At 42.3% G+C, this 14,469-nt stretch overlaps 1 protein-coding gene across 2 annotated transcripts in view; it reads right to left on the bottom strand.

Moving 5' to 3' along the window:
- Positions 1-1,774: 1,774 nt before the first annotated feature.
- Positions 1,775-14,469, bottom strand: part of lmtk2 (lemur tyrosine kinase 2) — a 119,736-nt gene continuing 107,041 nt past the window's right edge. For both annotated transcript variants that reach the window (XM_078240618.1, XM_078240617.1), the window contains exons 12-14: positions 8,230-8,368; positions 6,851-7,111; positions 1,775-2,004 (exon numbers count right to left, since the gene is read on the bottom strand). In XM_078240618.1, coding sequence (XP_078096744.1) covers positions 1,976-2,004; positions 6,851-7,111; positions 8,230-8,368 — 429 coding nt within the window. In that variant the 3' untranslated portion in view covers positions 1,775-1,975. The remainder of the gene's footprint in view (positions 2,005-6,850; positions 7,112-8,229; positions 8,369-14,469) is intronic.

The raw sequence follows: 14,469 nt of genomic DNA, 5'->3' as shown, positions 1-14,469 counted from the left end.
ATCATAGGAAATCTGAACAGATACCCTCTTTATACTATGAGGGATCAAAGCAGAAACCTTGGGGCCTGCTTCTGAGAGGCATTTCCTTAGCGCGTGAACTCCACAAGTAGCAATTCCCAAAGAAGGATGTTAAAAGATAATTAGCAACCTTGATAACTTCGGAATCCGTGATCTTGAAGATGCTCATGACACCCGGCTTAATTACCTTCACTAACTAGCTTCTCTTTGCATGCTACTGTTCCAATGGCATTTAGGAACATACACAGCTTTCAGTGGTAATCCACTCAGATGCGGAAATATCTGCTAAAAGGTCAGTGAGAGCCTGGAAGGAGATTTCAGGACCCATTCCTCTGGCTGATTTCTCACAACAGTGAGGCTTACTTGAGTTCAAAACCTATGCCCAGTTCATTGCCCTGAAAATTTGGTAGGATCTTTTCCACTTTTCACCAATGTTCACTCTTCAAAAGTTAACTCTGCACCTGAAGCACTACTGATTTACTCACCCAGTCTGTTAAAGCAAAACTGGGTTCACATCTTTCAAAGTGGAGTAATTTGCACGAAAAAAGGCCGTAAATAGTGCAACTATTTTGTTATCTGTATGCCACACTTGGCACAGCATTTAGTCGCTAATGGTCACACTATTTATGACACCATTATTCAGTCTCAAAAGCTTTTTTAATATACAAACACCAACATCACAGAATTGGTGGAATTTGGATAAGGGTGGTAGACACATGGAAAATTACCATCTGCTGACAGCTACAGGCAAGGGAAGATGGGCCCATGCTGGCTGCTTTGGTTGCAATATGATCAGGTGCCGAGCAAAAGAAAATGAGTTTGTGTGAAAACACACCACTCACATGGGCCTCAGGACAAGAACTTTAGAACTCAAGGGCATAAAATGCATCAATGAGAAAGTAATAAACCAACAAACTAATACTACCAGGGCATAAATTATACATACTATGTAATTTGCTACAATATAAAGATACATCCCTAAAAATATTTGAGTTTCTTCAATTTTTGAAGGCTTGCATACGGAAACAGTCAGCGTACACAGCTGAGAGATGTTTGTTTCAAAACTCATTTGCAGTGTTCAAAATGTAAGGATCCAGCAGTGACACTGATTTCAGACAGCTGTTGGCAAGCTGGCTGCAACCTTTTGCAAACTTCATTATTGCTGTATCGTGGCCAGTTTTAAGAGAATAGGTACGGTTATCAAAAGGCAAATGGAATATTCATGCGGCTAAAAGCAAGCATCTGAAAATGACAATCATAAAACAATGTTTTGGGCATCCCATCCATATTCCTACTGGAATTTAAGACTGCCACACTGGACAGCAATATCTGAAATGGAGGTGAGCAAAGGCTCATCTACAAAACTAGAGTACTATAAAAATCACTGGACGCATTTTACATGAAAAGCCAATGCAGGTTCTGGAATAAAACCTCCTTTTAAATTCCAATACACCTTTTAGAAGGTAAAGAACGACACCTAGCTGATAACTTACTCTCTCTGATCTCTGAAAAAAGCAAGCATTTACTGGTTATAACACTTACAGAAAATTGCAGATTTTTTTCAAATCTTCATTACAGTATTTGATAACCTTAATGGATAATCAACAGTCCTATGTTCTGCCAAACTGAAATCATATGTAAAGCTGTAGGGAATTTGATAGGAGATTGCCAAGTGTTGTGTCCACGGGCAACTTCAAGGTTTTCTTTTCTCCAGACTACTTTTAAGCGCACCTTGACGTGACACTGACTACGGTCCAACAAGGACACAATATCTTTAATATACCATACACAAAAAAAATTAAGCATTTTATACCTGCGAACTGACTCATTTCATTTTCTAAGTGGAGGATTTGGTGATTCATCCATCTTGTAACAAACTTGAAATGACTTGATCCGTCAAACTGTCCGATTGTTAAAAAAATTGAAAATCAATGCACCCCTCTTTCCATGTTGTGTTTCAATCCTTTTCACCATCTTCACTGCTTCCTACAAACAGAAAAAAGGGGGAAAAAAACGATCATTACAGATTGAAGCAGCATTAAGTTTCACCAACGGACGGTCAAGTGTTACTTATCCCAGGGTTGGAGGGGTGTGGGGGCAGGAGGGTGGAAGTAAATTCATTATTTGCCTTTTGGAAAAAGTTGCTCATTTTCATTAAGTTTCAGCCCAGGGAAGTACACTGCCATACAATTAATTAAATCATTGCTTAGATGCACAAAACCACTGCTTCATATTATCTTGTCTTGTTAGGCCCTTCACCAAGGCTCCTCAATGAAAAATGCCTAATGGCAAGTATTCATCAGTCATAAGTGCTATCCACATGCATCTGTGAAAATCTGCACAGGTTACTATTGGGGGAGGGAGGAGGAGAGAGAGAGACACAGATAGAGAGCAAGCGAGCACGAGAGCGAATGAGCAAGAGCTTATATAGAACTTTAATGGAACTTAAATGTATTTTGGGTGCAAGTAGGTGTGAGTGGGGACTTGGTGACAGACTGAACGTGGGCAAGGGGACCAAGTGCCAGATGATGAAATCCTCAGTTCAGAGTCAAATTGAACTCGAGAGTTTGTACATCGCACCTTTCAGCCTAAGCAGCAGCTGGGAAGATTGGCAAAAATTAGATTCAGTCAAGTAACTGGCTGCCAGAGACAAAATAAAATATGGTTTTGACCTTGCTGACATCTGGCTGAAGAAATTTTAACGTTCAGAATCTGGTGTCAGTTGAACTTGATATACCTGGTAGCAATACAAGTGAGATGGTCCGCTATGCTTTTTTGAAAACATGAGTAGATAACTCTGGCTCATTTTTAATTTTAAAAACTCAGTAAGGAGACAGAGAGGCAATGCAGAGGTCCTAGATCATTTATTTTTGCTGGCTATTTTCCTACTGCAGAGACTACACAGCTGGTGCACTCACATTCATGCAAGTGTTCTATTCACACTGTTGTGCCAACGTCACATAACCTTGTTATGCAAAAGGATTTGGTACAAGCTGTACAGCTAAAAAAATTGGCCAACTGTCCACTGTACAGACTCTCGTGTACAGCTCAATAAATGCGTGCCTGCTCTGAAAGGTACTGCTGTGGTGAAAAGCAGAGGATTGAAGGAGGCTATTCACCCCACAATGCCTGTGCTGACGCCACATGGACAGTCACCTAAGAAATCATAGAAACCCTACAGTACAGAAAGAGGCCATTCGGCCCATCGAGTCTGCACCGACCACAATTCCACCCAGGCCCTACCCCCATATCCCTACATATTTTACCCACTAATCCCTCTAACCTATGCATCTCAGGACACTAAGGGCAATTTTTAGCATGGCCAATCAACCTAACCCGCACATCTTTGGACTGTGGGAGGAAACCGGAGCACCCGGAGGAAACCCACGCAGACACGAGGAGAACGTGCAAACTCCACACAGACAGTGACCCAAGCCGGGAATCGAACCCAAGTCCCTGGAGCTGTGAAGCAACAGTGCTAACCACTGTGCTACCGTGCCATCCCTAAGGTTGGAATTTGGCACTGAGGGACCAACGTGCCTCCTGAAAACAGCCGGTGTACTTCGTTACAGCAAGGGGGAGGGGGAGGAGAACATTAGAAAAAGCTCGAGTCTCAATAGAGGCAACAGCTTCGGAATAAATGTAACAACTCTCAGTAAGTGGCTCACTGGCTGCAACCAGAACACTTAACCTGTTTATATAGGCACATCTGCCAGTTAAAACAGCATAACTGACTAGAAATCAAGACCAGGATAATACATTTATCTTGGTTTCTGCACCTGCTTCACTTCCTACAGGTGACTCTTTAACTGTCCATAATCCTCCGGCATTAAGGCCTCAGACTTCAGAATGATGGATGTAGGATTTACTTTGTAAATTAACAGAAGACAAAACTCCCCAAAGTCAATCCCTTGTTGGCAGAAAGAAAGCATCAGCTGTAACAGCTTCCACTAACCTGCCCTTGGTGTCTTCAGAGCTGCAAACCAAGCAGCAATTTTAATTCACATCAGTCAAGGGTAACTTCTGAATTATGAAACTTATAAAGCACCAGCGGAGCTCCTGTAGCATTTCTCATAGATAGCCTGGGGTCTGGCGCACATGTGTGTTGTTTCACCGTCAAACTGGAGCAATTTTTAACCTTGCTTATCTCTTTAAAACCACCATTTATATGGTCCCTTTGGGGAAGGTGGCTAAATAGCACACTCGGTGAACTGTTGAGAAAGGTTTCTGTTGATTGTATTGTAAATCCCTAAAAAATTCTGCATTGCAAGTGACACCTAGTTACCCAAGAAAAACATCAGCTTCCCTACTCCCTTTTTAAAAATATTTTTCATACTTTGAATTGGGATCAATAGTTAAGACGTTAAATCTAAAAGTTACAATTCTCTCTTTGTCTCTTCAGTTTTCATGTCCCAGGAGCGCCTTGGTGACCACGGCCTTCTACGCGGAGGTAGGTCCATGATTGGCAAGGTACTGCAGTGGTTTGCCTTTGCCTTCTGGGGGTCCAAGCTCACCAAGAGACTCTTGCCCTCTGACCCCCCTACACAGTTGTATTGGAAGGGTTTCCAGGTTAATAATCAATCTGTTTGTCAATGTTGCAAATACACCTTCTGTGGCCATCACATCCTAGGGAGTGAGACTCGAACCCGGAGCTTCTGGTTCGGGTTAGGGCGTTTAGTTAGAATTTAGCAGATATAATAGAAGCATTTAAAAAGAGAGGCAATTATAATGCATGCAAAATATTATCTAAAACCTTCACATTGTAAAAATGTTTCGAGTACAGATAACATAAATCAGAGCTTGGTGTACCCTGGAATACAGTTTGGATGATGTGCTCCCAATCCCAACGTTTCCCTCGGGAAATGCAGCATCCCTTGTATTTTTATATTCCCAATTTTCACAACTAAATGCTTTGTCGTAAAATATTACCTTCTGGATTTTTTCTTTTGCTTTCATAATGCATTTCTGAAAACGATAAACAAATGGGGCTGAATTTTGCCCCCCCACCCCGGTAAAATTCTCTGGGTAGCCTTCCCGCCACCTACCCACCCGCCTTTCTATCCACAATTTTACAGGGATCGGGCGAGACATAGGACAGCCTGTATGAACTCACCAAAATTGAAACCCTTAAGCTGACAATTAATGGCCACACAAAGGCTGCTTCCTGCCTGACCTAAAGTTTGGTGGGAGTTCAGGGGCAGGAAGGATGACTCGCAAGTCCCCTTCCTCAGAACTCGGACAGGAATGGAGGGGGTACCTCCCTCAAGGGCCTGCTTTCCACATTGGATGCACCCCACCTGGACTTAGAATCTGGGGACTGCTTGTACGTCCCGGACTTGGTTACCAGCAAATCAAACTGGTTGGCAGCTGAGGTGGGACTTCTGCCCCGAATCAGGAGTGTCCCATCTCCAGTCATTAACTCTCCAAAAGGCGTTAAATGACTGCCATGATTGGTGGGGATGGATTCCCCGCCAACTTTTCAGGTGGCCGGGCAGGAAATTCTGCCACCCGAAAGAAAATCTGGTCATTGAAGGCGAATTATAATCACTATCACCTCAAGCAATATGTTATATACAACTCAGTGCAATTCATATGGAATCATTACCTATCCCTGAGTGGACCAAAGATTAAGATGGTAATAAAGGGGGAAGGTGACTGCCACTTTCTTCTATGTTACTGAAAGCAAATACAGGTGCTGTTCATGGACTGTACTATGAGACACCTGCTGTTTTAAGTGTCAATTCAACATCTTTTAACAAAGTTCACAATGATGCATTAACCTGAAGAGCTGAAACCTACTGTTATGCTCAGTCTAACAACAGATGTGCTTCCTGCGTGCCCCCTGATCCATAATAACTGTTTGCTAATGCCATTTAAAACTGACTCATATAGTATTTCTGCAAGTGAAACAGATCAGAAGCTTTAATGCATTAGCTGTAGTGATTTTACACTCGACAAAACATAAAGTCACGCATATACAAAAGAGTCGAGAGAAAAAAATTAAACTGACAGATCATTTTTGATGTGCCGACATTAGTGTGAATGCTTGATCACAGTGAAAAGTGAACAAAGACATTCGTAGAAAAAGCAGAGAAAAGATAATTGGAGGTAAATGGGACTAATTTAACAGACCTGTCTATTCTCAAATACATACAGTGTGCAAACCAGCTCAGGGTTGCATCATCTCTGACAGAACTGCAGCAGAGTTCACTTAGCACCGGATTGTTGGGATGCAGATTGTTGTGATTAAATCAGATTTCTTTCCTTCATTCCACCCCATCTCCCGACATCCAGGTTAGTCTCCTTGGTCAGCACGGTGAGCACAGACTAAGGAGGGAATCAGTGGCGTAGTGAAATGTAACTGGACTAGTAATCTGGTGATCCAGGATAAAGTCCTGGGGACACAGATTCGAATCCCACAACAGTCAATGGTGAAATTTGAATTAACTCTCGTTTTAAAACCCATCTGGTTCACTAACGTCCTCTAGGGAAGGAAATCTGCTGTTCCTACCTGGTCTGGCCTACATGCGACTCTGGACCCATAGCAATGTGATTGACCTGGGGGGAGGAGGTCCACTCAGATCCTTTCCAATTATATCTACCTACGTGATCTCAAAAAACCTACACTTTTATTTGTTCAGTTCTTTTCTGAAGGGATGGATTCCACAATAGGACACATCATACACAAGGTGGAAAGACCAGACTTAAGGACTTATCCATGGTTCATGTCCCTATGATGCTAATTAAAATAGAAATCTGGGTCCACTTGATCTCTGATTTCCAAAATAAAGTAGGGATAACCAATACCATAATAGTTGAAAATAAGGCTTACCTCCTTGTTCAATATCTGAATCGGTCAGGTGAGTGAGAGAGAAGCTGGCAATGTTGGACGGAGAGATAGAAAAACGAGAATATGATGATGATGTATCTGTCCACTTTTGCTCCAAGGCCCGGGAGGATGGTGGAGGGGAAAAGTATCTCAAGGCAGGAGAAGGGGACTGTTTTAAGGAACCAATGCGATTTGAAGTTTGACTGATAAATGATGAATCGGAAGAGGTCATGGAGAAATCATCTTCCCATTCAAAACCACCGCCTGAAAGAGGAAAGCAGTGTTCTACATTCATATTACATCAAGTATATTTTCAATATCAAACCATGACTAAGATTGGGTCAATATTTTCTTCTGTAGATTTTTTTTTAAATGCAGGGAAAATTAATTTGTGCATTCTTCTTTAAATGAAAGCCTGTAGGAGTTGCTCCATCCAAGTAAGTTAGTTGGTAAGGAATAGAACTGAAGCCAATCTTTACATGCATATATATTTACTTACAAAGCTATGCAATACAAGTTTACACCACCTAATCCCAACAGCTGATTTTCAACTGTGTCTATTTGTAGGGGGCGAATGCCCACCTGCATACAATTAAACACAACTTTAAAAAGTCGTTACCCATCTTTTGAACAAGGTTCTAAACCAAGGCACTGGCAGCCTTGACTACACTTGTCCAGTGAACACTTGACACTTTTACAAAAGGAGCAGCGAGTTCCCTCAGTGTCCTAGGCACATTTCTCTCTCAACCAACATCACCTAATCCAGAATAACTGGTTAGGCATTGCATTTGCATTTCTGGCAGCTTGTTGTGTGTAAATTGGCAGCCATTTTTGCCTACACAACAGCCCAGTCATTAAAAACACTGGATGTGAAGCACTTTAGCATATCTCCAGGACATGCTAAGGTGTTGTATAAATTCAAACCTTTTCTATTATTATAAAGAGGTATAAATGGTTCAGATGGCTGATTTGAACAATCCAAAGTTTAGTTTTCTGCATGAAATGAGCAGATACATAGTTGACTGCTGATGAGTTAAATACAAATAAAATAAGACAGGCTTGGAAAGGTGTGCGCTGGCAGCACTGGTAAATTTATCAGAGAGCGAATGCTAAGCTGTGCAAATCTGCCTAAAAGCAAGACAGATGATTGGAAAAACAATAAGTATATTTAAAACTTTGCATCAATATTTATATCTGAAGGCTAATATAGGCCACCTATAATTTGGATGATATTGTTTGGAAAATGTAATGCGCACAGTTAAATCATTTTGGAATGCCAACCTGTACGATCTGTGAAACAACATTGTAGTACAGTTGCATCTCGTCACTACATTGTAAACATTTAACTTCACCTAGCCACACCAAAATCAAAGTATTCATACCTTCTTCGTCAGTGGAGCTCTCAGAGTTTGAGAACCTGTTTGAGAAATGGGAGCCAGTTGATACAATGGGGCTGCCACCGTCAGAAACCTGACTGTTTTCCGCTGCTGAATGCTCTCCCAGTTCTTTGGTAGGGGTCTCCTAAAAAATCAACAGATAATCCATTAATGCAATTGTAGTAAACCGATAGCTCCATAAAGCTTTCTTGACAATATCCAGAAACATCAGTCTGCCCTATTATAATGACAAATTCAGTAGTATTATAATGACAACTTCAGTAGCCCCTGATAAAATATTGTTTCCACAACAGTTGCAATTCATTACCAAAACTGTTCAATCTTTCTTCTGCTAATTGTCCAGGATCTTCCATATTAAGATCTTCATTACTTTAATCTGTCAATTATCTAAATTGTGGTACGTCACATACAGAACACAGTCATAGTCATCCCAATGTAACAAACAAAGTTACTTTTTGCATGAGATTATTTTGTCAATACTGTAGAAATCCTATATGCAGATTCTTAAATAAATTAATGTTTGTTCCATTATACAAGTCTGACCCATTAGCCTTTCAGCAGGCAGCACTTGGAAGCACGAAGCTATTCTTTACATCCTTACTATCAATATTGGATGGCACACAACTAAATTGTTCACAAACTAATTCTGCTGTTTTGTCCTGGACAGAATGTGTTTTATTGCTGTCCATAACCTAAGTGTTTTTCTGTGTTAGATTAATGTGTGTTCTTACCCGGAGATTGATTTGTGCAGATTTAAGTCATTTCCAGCAGCAAGCTTTTTGTGAATTTAAAAGTAAAGATCATCACACTCTTGCTGACGAATCTCATTTCGTATTTATCTAATACCTGTTGAGCTTCAAAGTCTCTATTATCCATGGTGAGGCAGGGAGACCAAGTCAGCTAGTATTATAGTTCTGGTCATTTTCAATTCACCCTTAACACAAGGACTTCCAAGTTTCACAAGTGAATGCTCATATTTTAATGAGGTATTTGCTTATATGCAGCTGATATTGCTGAAATTGTATGATGCATTGTCAGCTCTCTAGAAAACCATTGTATTCATTTTTTAAAATACAGTTTTAAAAACTGTAATATATTCATGCCCGCACTGGGCTTGAGAGTTTCCACAGTAGGGTTCTGAGACACAGTGCCTTATACAGAACAGAATGTGGGCATTAAACTGAGAAGAATTATTAGTCACCTTTGCAAATAGCATTTATACAGCAACTTTAATGCAGTAAAATGTTCAAAAGGCGTTAGCAAACAAAATAAGTTTAGGGAGGGAATTAGAGGTTAGGAGTTATATACTCCCTGATGAGTTATATAATTGCAGGCACAGCCACCAATGGTGAAGTGATCATAATCGAGGATGCACACTTTACCAGAACTGGAAGGCTGCAGAGCTATCTTAAATTTAATTTATTGTCACTAGTAGGCTTACATTCACACTGCAATGAAGTTACTGTGAAAATTCCCTAGTCGTCACACTCCGGCGCCTGCTCAGGTACACTGAGGGAGAATTTGGCATGGCCAATGCACCTAACCTGCGCATCTTTGGACTATGAGAGGAAACGCCACACAAACACAGGGAGAATGTGTAAACTCCACACAGACAGTGGCCCAAGTCGGGAATCGAACCCGGGTCCCTGGCGCTGAGAGGCAGCAGTGCTAACCATTGTGCCACCATGCCGCACCGTATCAGAGAGTTGTCAAACTGATATTACAAGGATAGAGGTTGTGCTGCGTTATTAAAAATAATTCTCATTTGTTGGTTCTCTGAAGGACAGGAGAGAGAGAGTTGGAATACATGTTCCTAAATAACAAATACTTTTTAGAAATGCGCTCATGGGATGTGGGCATTGCTGGCTGGGCCTGCCTTTATTGCCCATTCCTGAGGCTATTTAAGATTCAACCACATTGCTGTGGATCTGGAGTTGCATATAATTTTACAGCATAGAAAAAGGTTCTTCAGCCCATCATGTCTGTGCTGGCCATCAACTAGCTATTCTACTCCCATTTTCCAGCACTTCATCCATAGCCTTCAATGCTATGGCATTCTAAGAGCTCATTTAAAAGCTGCCTCTACCACCCTTTCAGACAGTGAGTTCCAGATTTCCACCCCCCTCTGGGTGAAAATGCTTTTCCTCACACCCTCTCTGCTCATTACCTGGATACTGATCCACAGGCTGGTGAATCTCCTCTGCACCCTTTCTAATGCAATCACATCCTTCCTATATTGTGGCAACCAGAACGGCACACGGGTACTCTAGCTGTAGCCTAACCAGCGTTTTTGTACAACTATGACATCCTCCAAGGATACTAAAAAAAGGTTTTCCCCCCATACAAGGCAGAGTAACTAAGCTTCAATTATCGATACACATGTAAATTCCACAGCTTCAATCACATAGCATATGAACATATGAATTATGAGGAGTAGGCCTTTTAGCCTGCTTTGCCATTCAACAAGATCATGGCTGTTCTGATTGTGGCCTTAACTCCATTTTCCTTCCTACTCTCATGCCCTTAGATTCTTGATTGTTAAATGAGTCAATCTGACTCAGCCTTAAAAATATTCAATGACCCTGCCTCCACTGGTCTCTGGGGAAGAGCTCAACAAACCTCAGAAAAAAATTCTCCTGATCTCCGCCTCAAATGGGAGCCCCTTGCTTGCAAACAGCGTCCACTAATTCTAGTCTCTCTCACAAGGATATATTTCATTTATGCTTAGAACCCAAGGGAATAGGGGAGATCCTAAATGAATACTTTGCATCGGTATCACAAAGGAGAGGGACTTGTTGACTGGGAGTGTCTCAGAGGGAGGTGTTGACCCGTTAGAGAGAATCTCCATTACAAGGGAGGAAGTATTTGGTTTTTTAGGTAACATTAAAACTGACAAATCCCCAGGGCCTGATGGCATCTATCCTAGACTGCTCAGGGAGACAAGAGATGTAATTGCTGGGCCTCTGACGGAAATCTTTGTCTCTTCATTGGACACAGGTGAGGTCCCTAAAGAATGGAGGATGGCGAATGTGGTACCGTTATTTAAGAAGGGTAGCAGGGATAACCCGGGTAATTATAGGCCAGTGAGCTTGACGTCCGCGGTAGGGAAGTTGTTGGAGAGGATTATTAGAGACAGGATGTATGCACATTCAGAATGGAACAATCTCATTAGTGACAGACAGCATGGTTTTGTAAGAGGGAGGTCGTGCCTTACAAATTTGGTGGAGTTTTTTGAGGAAGTAACAAAAACGGTTGATGAAGGAAGGGCCGTGGATGTCGTCTATATGGATTTCAGTAAGGCATTTGACAAAGTCCCTCATGGCAGGTTGGTTAAGAAGGTTAAGGCTCATGCGATACAAGGAGAGGTGGCTAGATGGGTATAAAACTGGCTTGGCCACAGGAGACAGAGGGTAGCAGTCGAAGGGTCTTTTTCCGGCTGGAGGTCTGTGACCAGTGGTGTTCCGCAGGGCTCTGTACTGGGACCTCTGCTATTTGTGATATATATATATATATATATATATATATATATATATATATAAAAAATGATTTGGAAGAAGGTGTAACTGGTGTTATCAGCAAGTTTGCGGATGACACGAAGCTAGCTGGACTTACGGATAGCGATGAACATTGTCGGACAATACAGCAGGATATAGATAGGCTGGAAAATTGGGCGGAGAAATGGCAGATGGAATTTAATCCAGATAAATGCGAAGTAATGCATTTTGGAAGAATTAATGTAGGGGGGAGTTATACAATAAATGGCAGAGCCATCAAGAGTATAGAAACACAGAGGGACCTAGGTGTGCAAGTCCACAAATCCTTGAAGGTGGCAGCACAGGTGGAGAAGGTGGTGAAGAAGGCATATGGTATGCTTGCCTTTATAGGACGGGGTATAGAGTATAAAAGCTGGAGTCTGATGTTGCAGCTGTATAGAACGCTGGTTAGGCCACATTTGGAGTACTGCGTCCAGTTCTGGTCACCGCACTACCAGAAGGACGTGGAGGCTTTAGAGAGAGTGCAGAGAAGGTTTACCAGGATGTTGCCTGGTATGGAGGGTCTTGGCTATGAGGAGAGATTGGGTAAACTGGGCTTGTTCTCCCTGGAAAGACAGAGAATGAGGGGAGACCTAATAAAGGTGTACAAAATTATGAAGGGTATAGATAGGGTGAACAGTGGGAAGCTTTTTCCCAGGTCGGAGGTGACGATCACGAGGGGTCACGGGCTCAAGGTGAGAGGGGCGAGGTATAACTCAGATATCAGAGGGACGTTTTTTTACACAGAGTGGTGGGGGCCTGGAATGCACTGCCAAGTAGGGTGGTAGAGGCAGACACGCTGGCATCGTTTAAGACTTACCTGGATAGTCACATGAGGAGTCTGGGAATGGAGGGATACAAACGAATGGTCTAGTTGGACCAATGAGCGGCACAGGCTTGGAGGGCTGAAGGGCCTATTTCCTGTGCTGTACTGTTCTTTGTTCATTTCACACTCCATCAAGTCCCCTCAGGATCTTGTATGTTTCAATAAGATTGCCCCTCGTTCTTCTAAACTCCAATAGATACAGACCCACCTGTCCAACCTTTCTTCATCAGATAACCATCTTATCTCAGAAAATTAGTCGAGTGAAACTTTTCTGAACTGCTTTTAGTACAATGATGCCCTTCTTAAATAAAGAAAAAACTGCACACAGTACTCTGGATGTGGTCTCATCAATACCCTATACAATTATGCAGAAATCTCCTATGACCATTCCCCTGCAAAACAGATGTATCGCTTTGGATACTGTTGAGGGGAATGACCTCTAGGGAAAGCAGCAGCAGCCAAACTCGTTGCACCATGGTTGGTTCTGCTGCAGAGGGGAGGGGTAAAAAGTGTGCCAGTGCAATAGTTATAGGGGATTCAATTGTAAGGGGAATGGACAGGCATTTCTGTGGCCGCAAACGAGACTCCAGGATGGTATGTTGCCTCCCTGGTGCTAGGGTCAAGGATGTCTCGGAGCGGCTGCAGGACATTCTGAAGGGGGAGGGCAAGCAGCCAATGGACGTAGTACACATTAGTACAAATGACATAGGTAAAAAAAGGGATGAGGTCCTAAAAGCAGAATACAGGGAGCTAGGAAGAAAGTTAAGAAATCGGACCTCAAAGATAGTGATCTCAGGATTACTACTGGTGCCACGTGCTAGTCAGAGTAGAAATGAGAGGATATATCGGATAAATACGTGGCTGAAGAGATGGTGTCAGGGGGAGGGTTTCTGATTCCTGGGGCATTGGGACCGATTCTGGTGGAGGTGGGACCTGTACAAATTGGACGGGTTACACCTGGGCAGGACTGGGACTGATGTCCTAGGGGGACTGTTTGCTAGAGCGGTTGGGGAAGGTTTAAACTAATATGCCGGGGGATGGGAACCTATGTAAGGAGTCCGAGAAAGAGGGAGCAAGGACAAAATGTGGGAGAAGGTTCCAACTACATCAAAAATCAGGAAAAAAGTTAAAAGGAAGGAGAACTCAGGAGATGTTATTAATGGAAGTGTTAGAATTCAAAAAGAAGGTACAAAAACTAGCATACGGGCACTTTATCTGAATGCTCATAGCATTCGAAACAAGGTAAATGAGTTGACAGCACAAATCATTGTGAACAAGTATGATTTGGTGGCCATTACAGAGACAGGTTGCAGGATAGTCACGACTGGGAGTTGAATATCCAGGGGTATCAAACTGTTCTGGTCATTTTCAGTTCATCCTTAAGACTGCTGCATAAGATAAAGATGCACGGTGTTACAGGTAATGTACTAGCATGGATAGAGGATTGGTTAACTAACAGAAAGCAAAGAGTAGGGGTAAATGGGTGTTTTTCTGGTTGGCAATCAGTGACTAGTGGTGTGCCTCAGGGATCAGTGTTGGGACCGCAATTGTTTACGATTTACATAGATGATTTGGAGTTGGGGACCAAGTGTAGTGTATCAAAATTCACAGATGACACTAAGATGAGTGGAAGAGCAAAGTGTGCAGAGGACACTGGAAGTCTGCAAAGGGATGTAGATAATCTAAGTGAGTGGGCGAGGGTCTGGCAGATGGAGTACAATGTTGGTAAATGTGAGGTCATCCATTTTGGCAGGAAAAACAGCAAAATGGACTATTATTTAAATGGTAAAAAATTGCAGCATGCTGCTGTGCAGAGGGACCTGGATGTCCTTGTGCAGGAATCTCAAGGAGTTGGTTTGCAGGTAA

This window comes from Mustelus asterias, chromosome 23 (genome assembly GCF_964213995.1).
Source record: "Mustelus asterias chromosome 23, sMusAst1.hap1.1, whole genome shotgun sequence".
NCBI lineage: Eukaryota > Metazoa > Chordata > Chondrichthyes > Carcharhiniformes > Triakidae > Mustelus > Mustelus asterias.
Note: the sequence above shows the minus strand (reverse complement) of the source record. Positions and strands in the feature narration are given on the sequence as shown.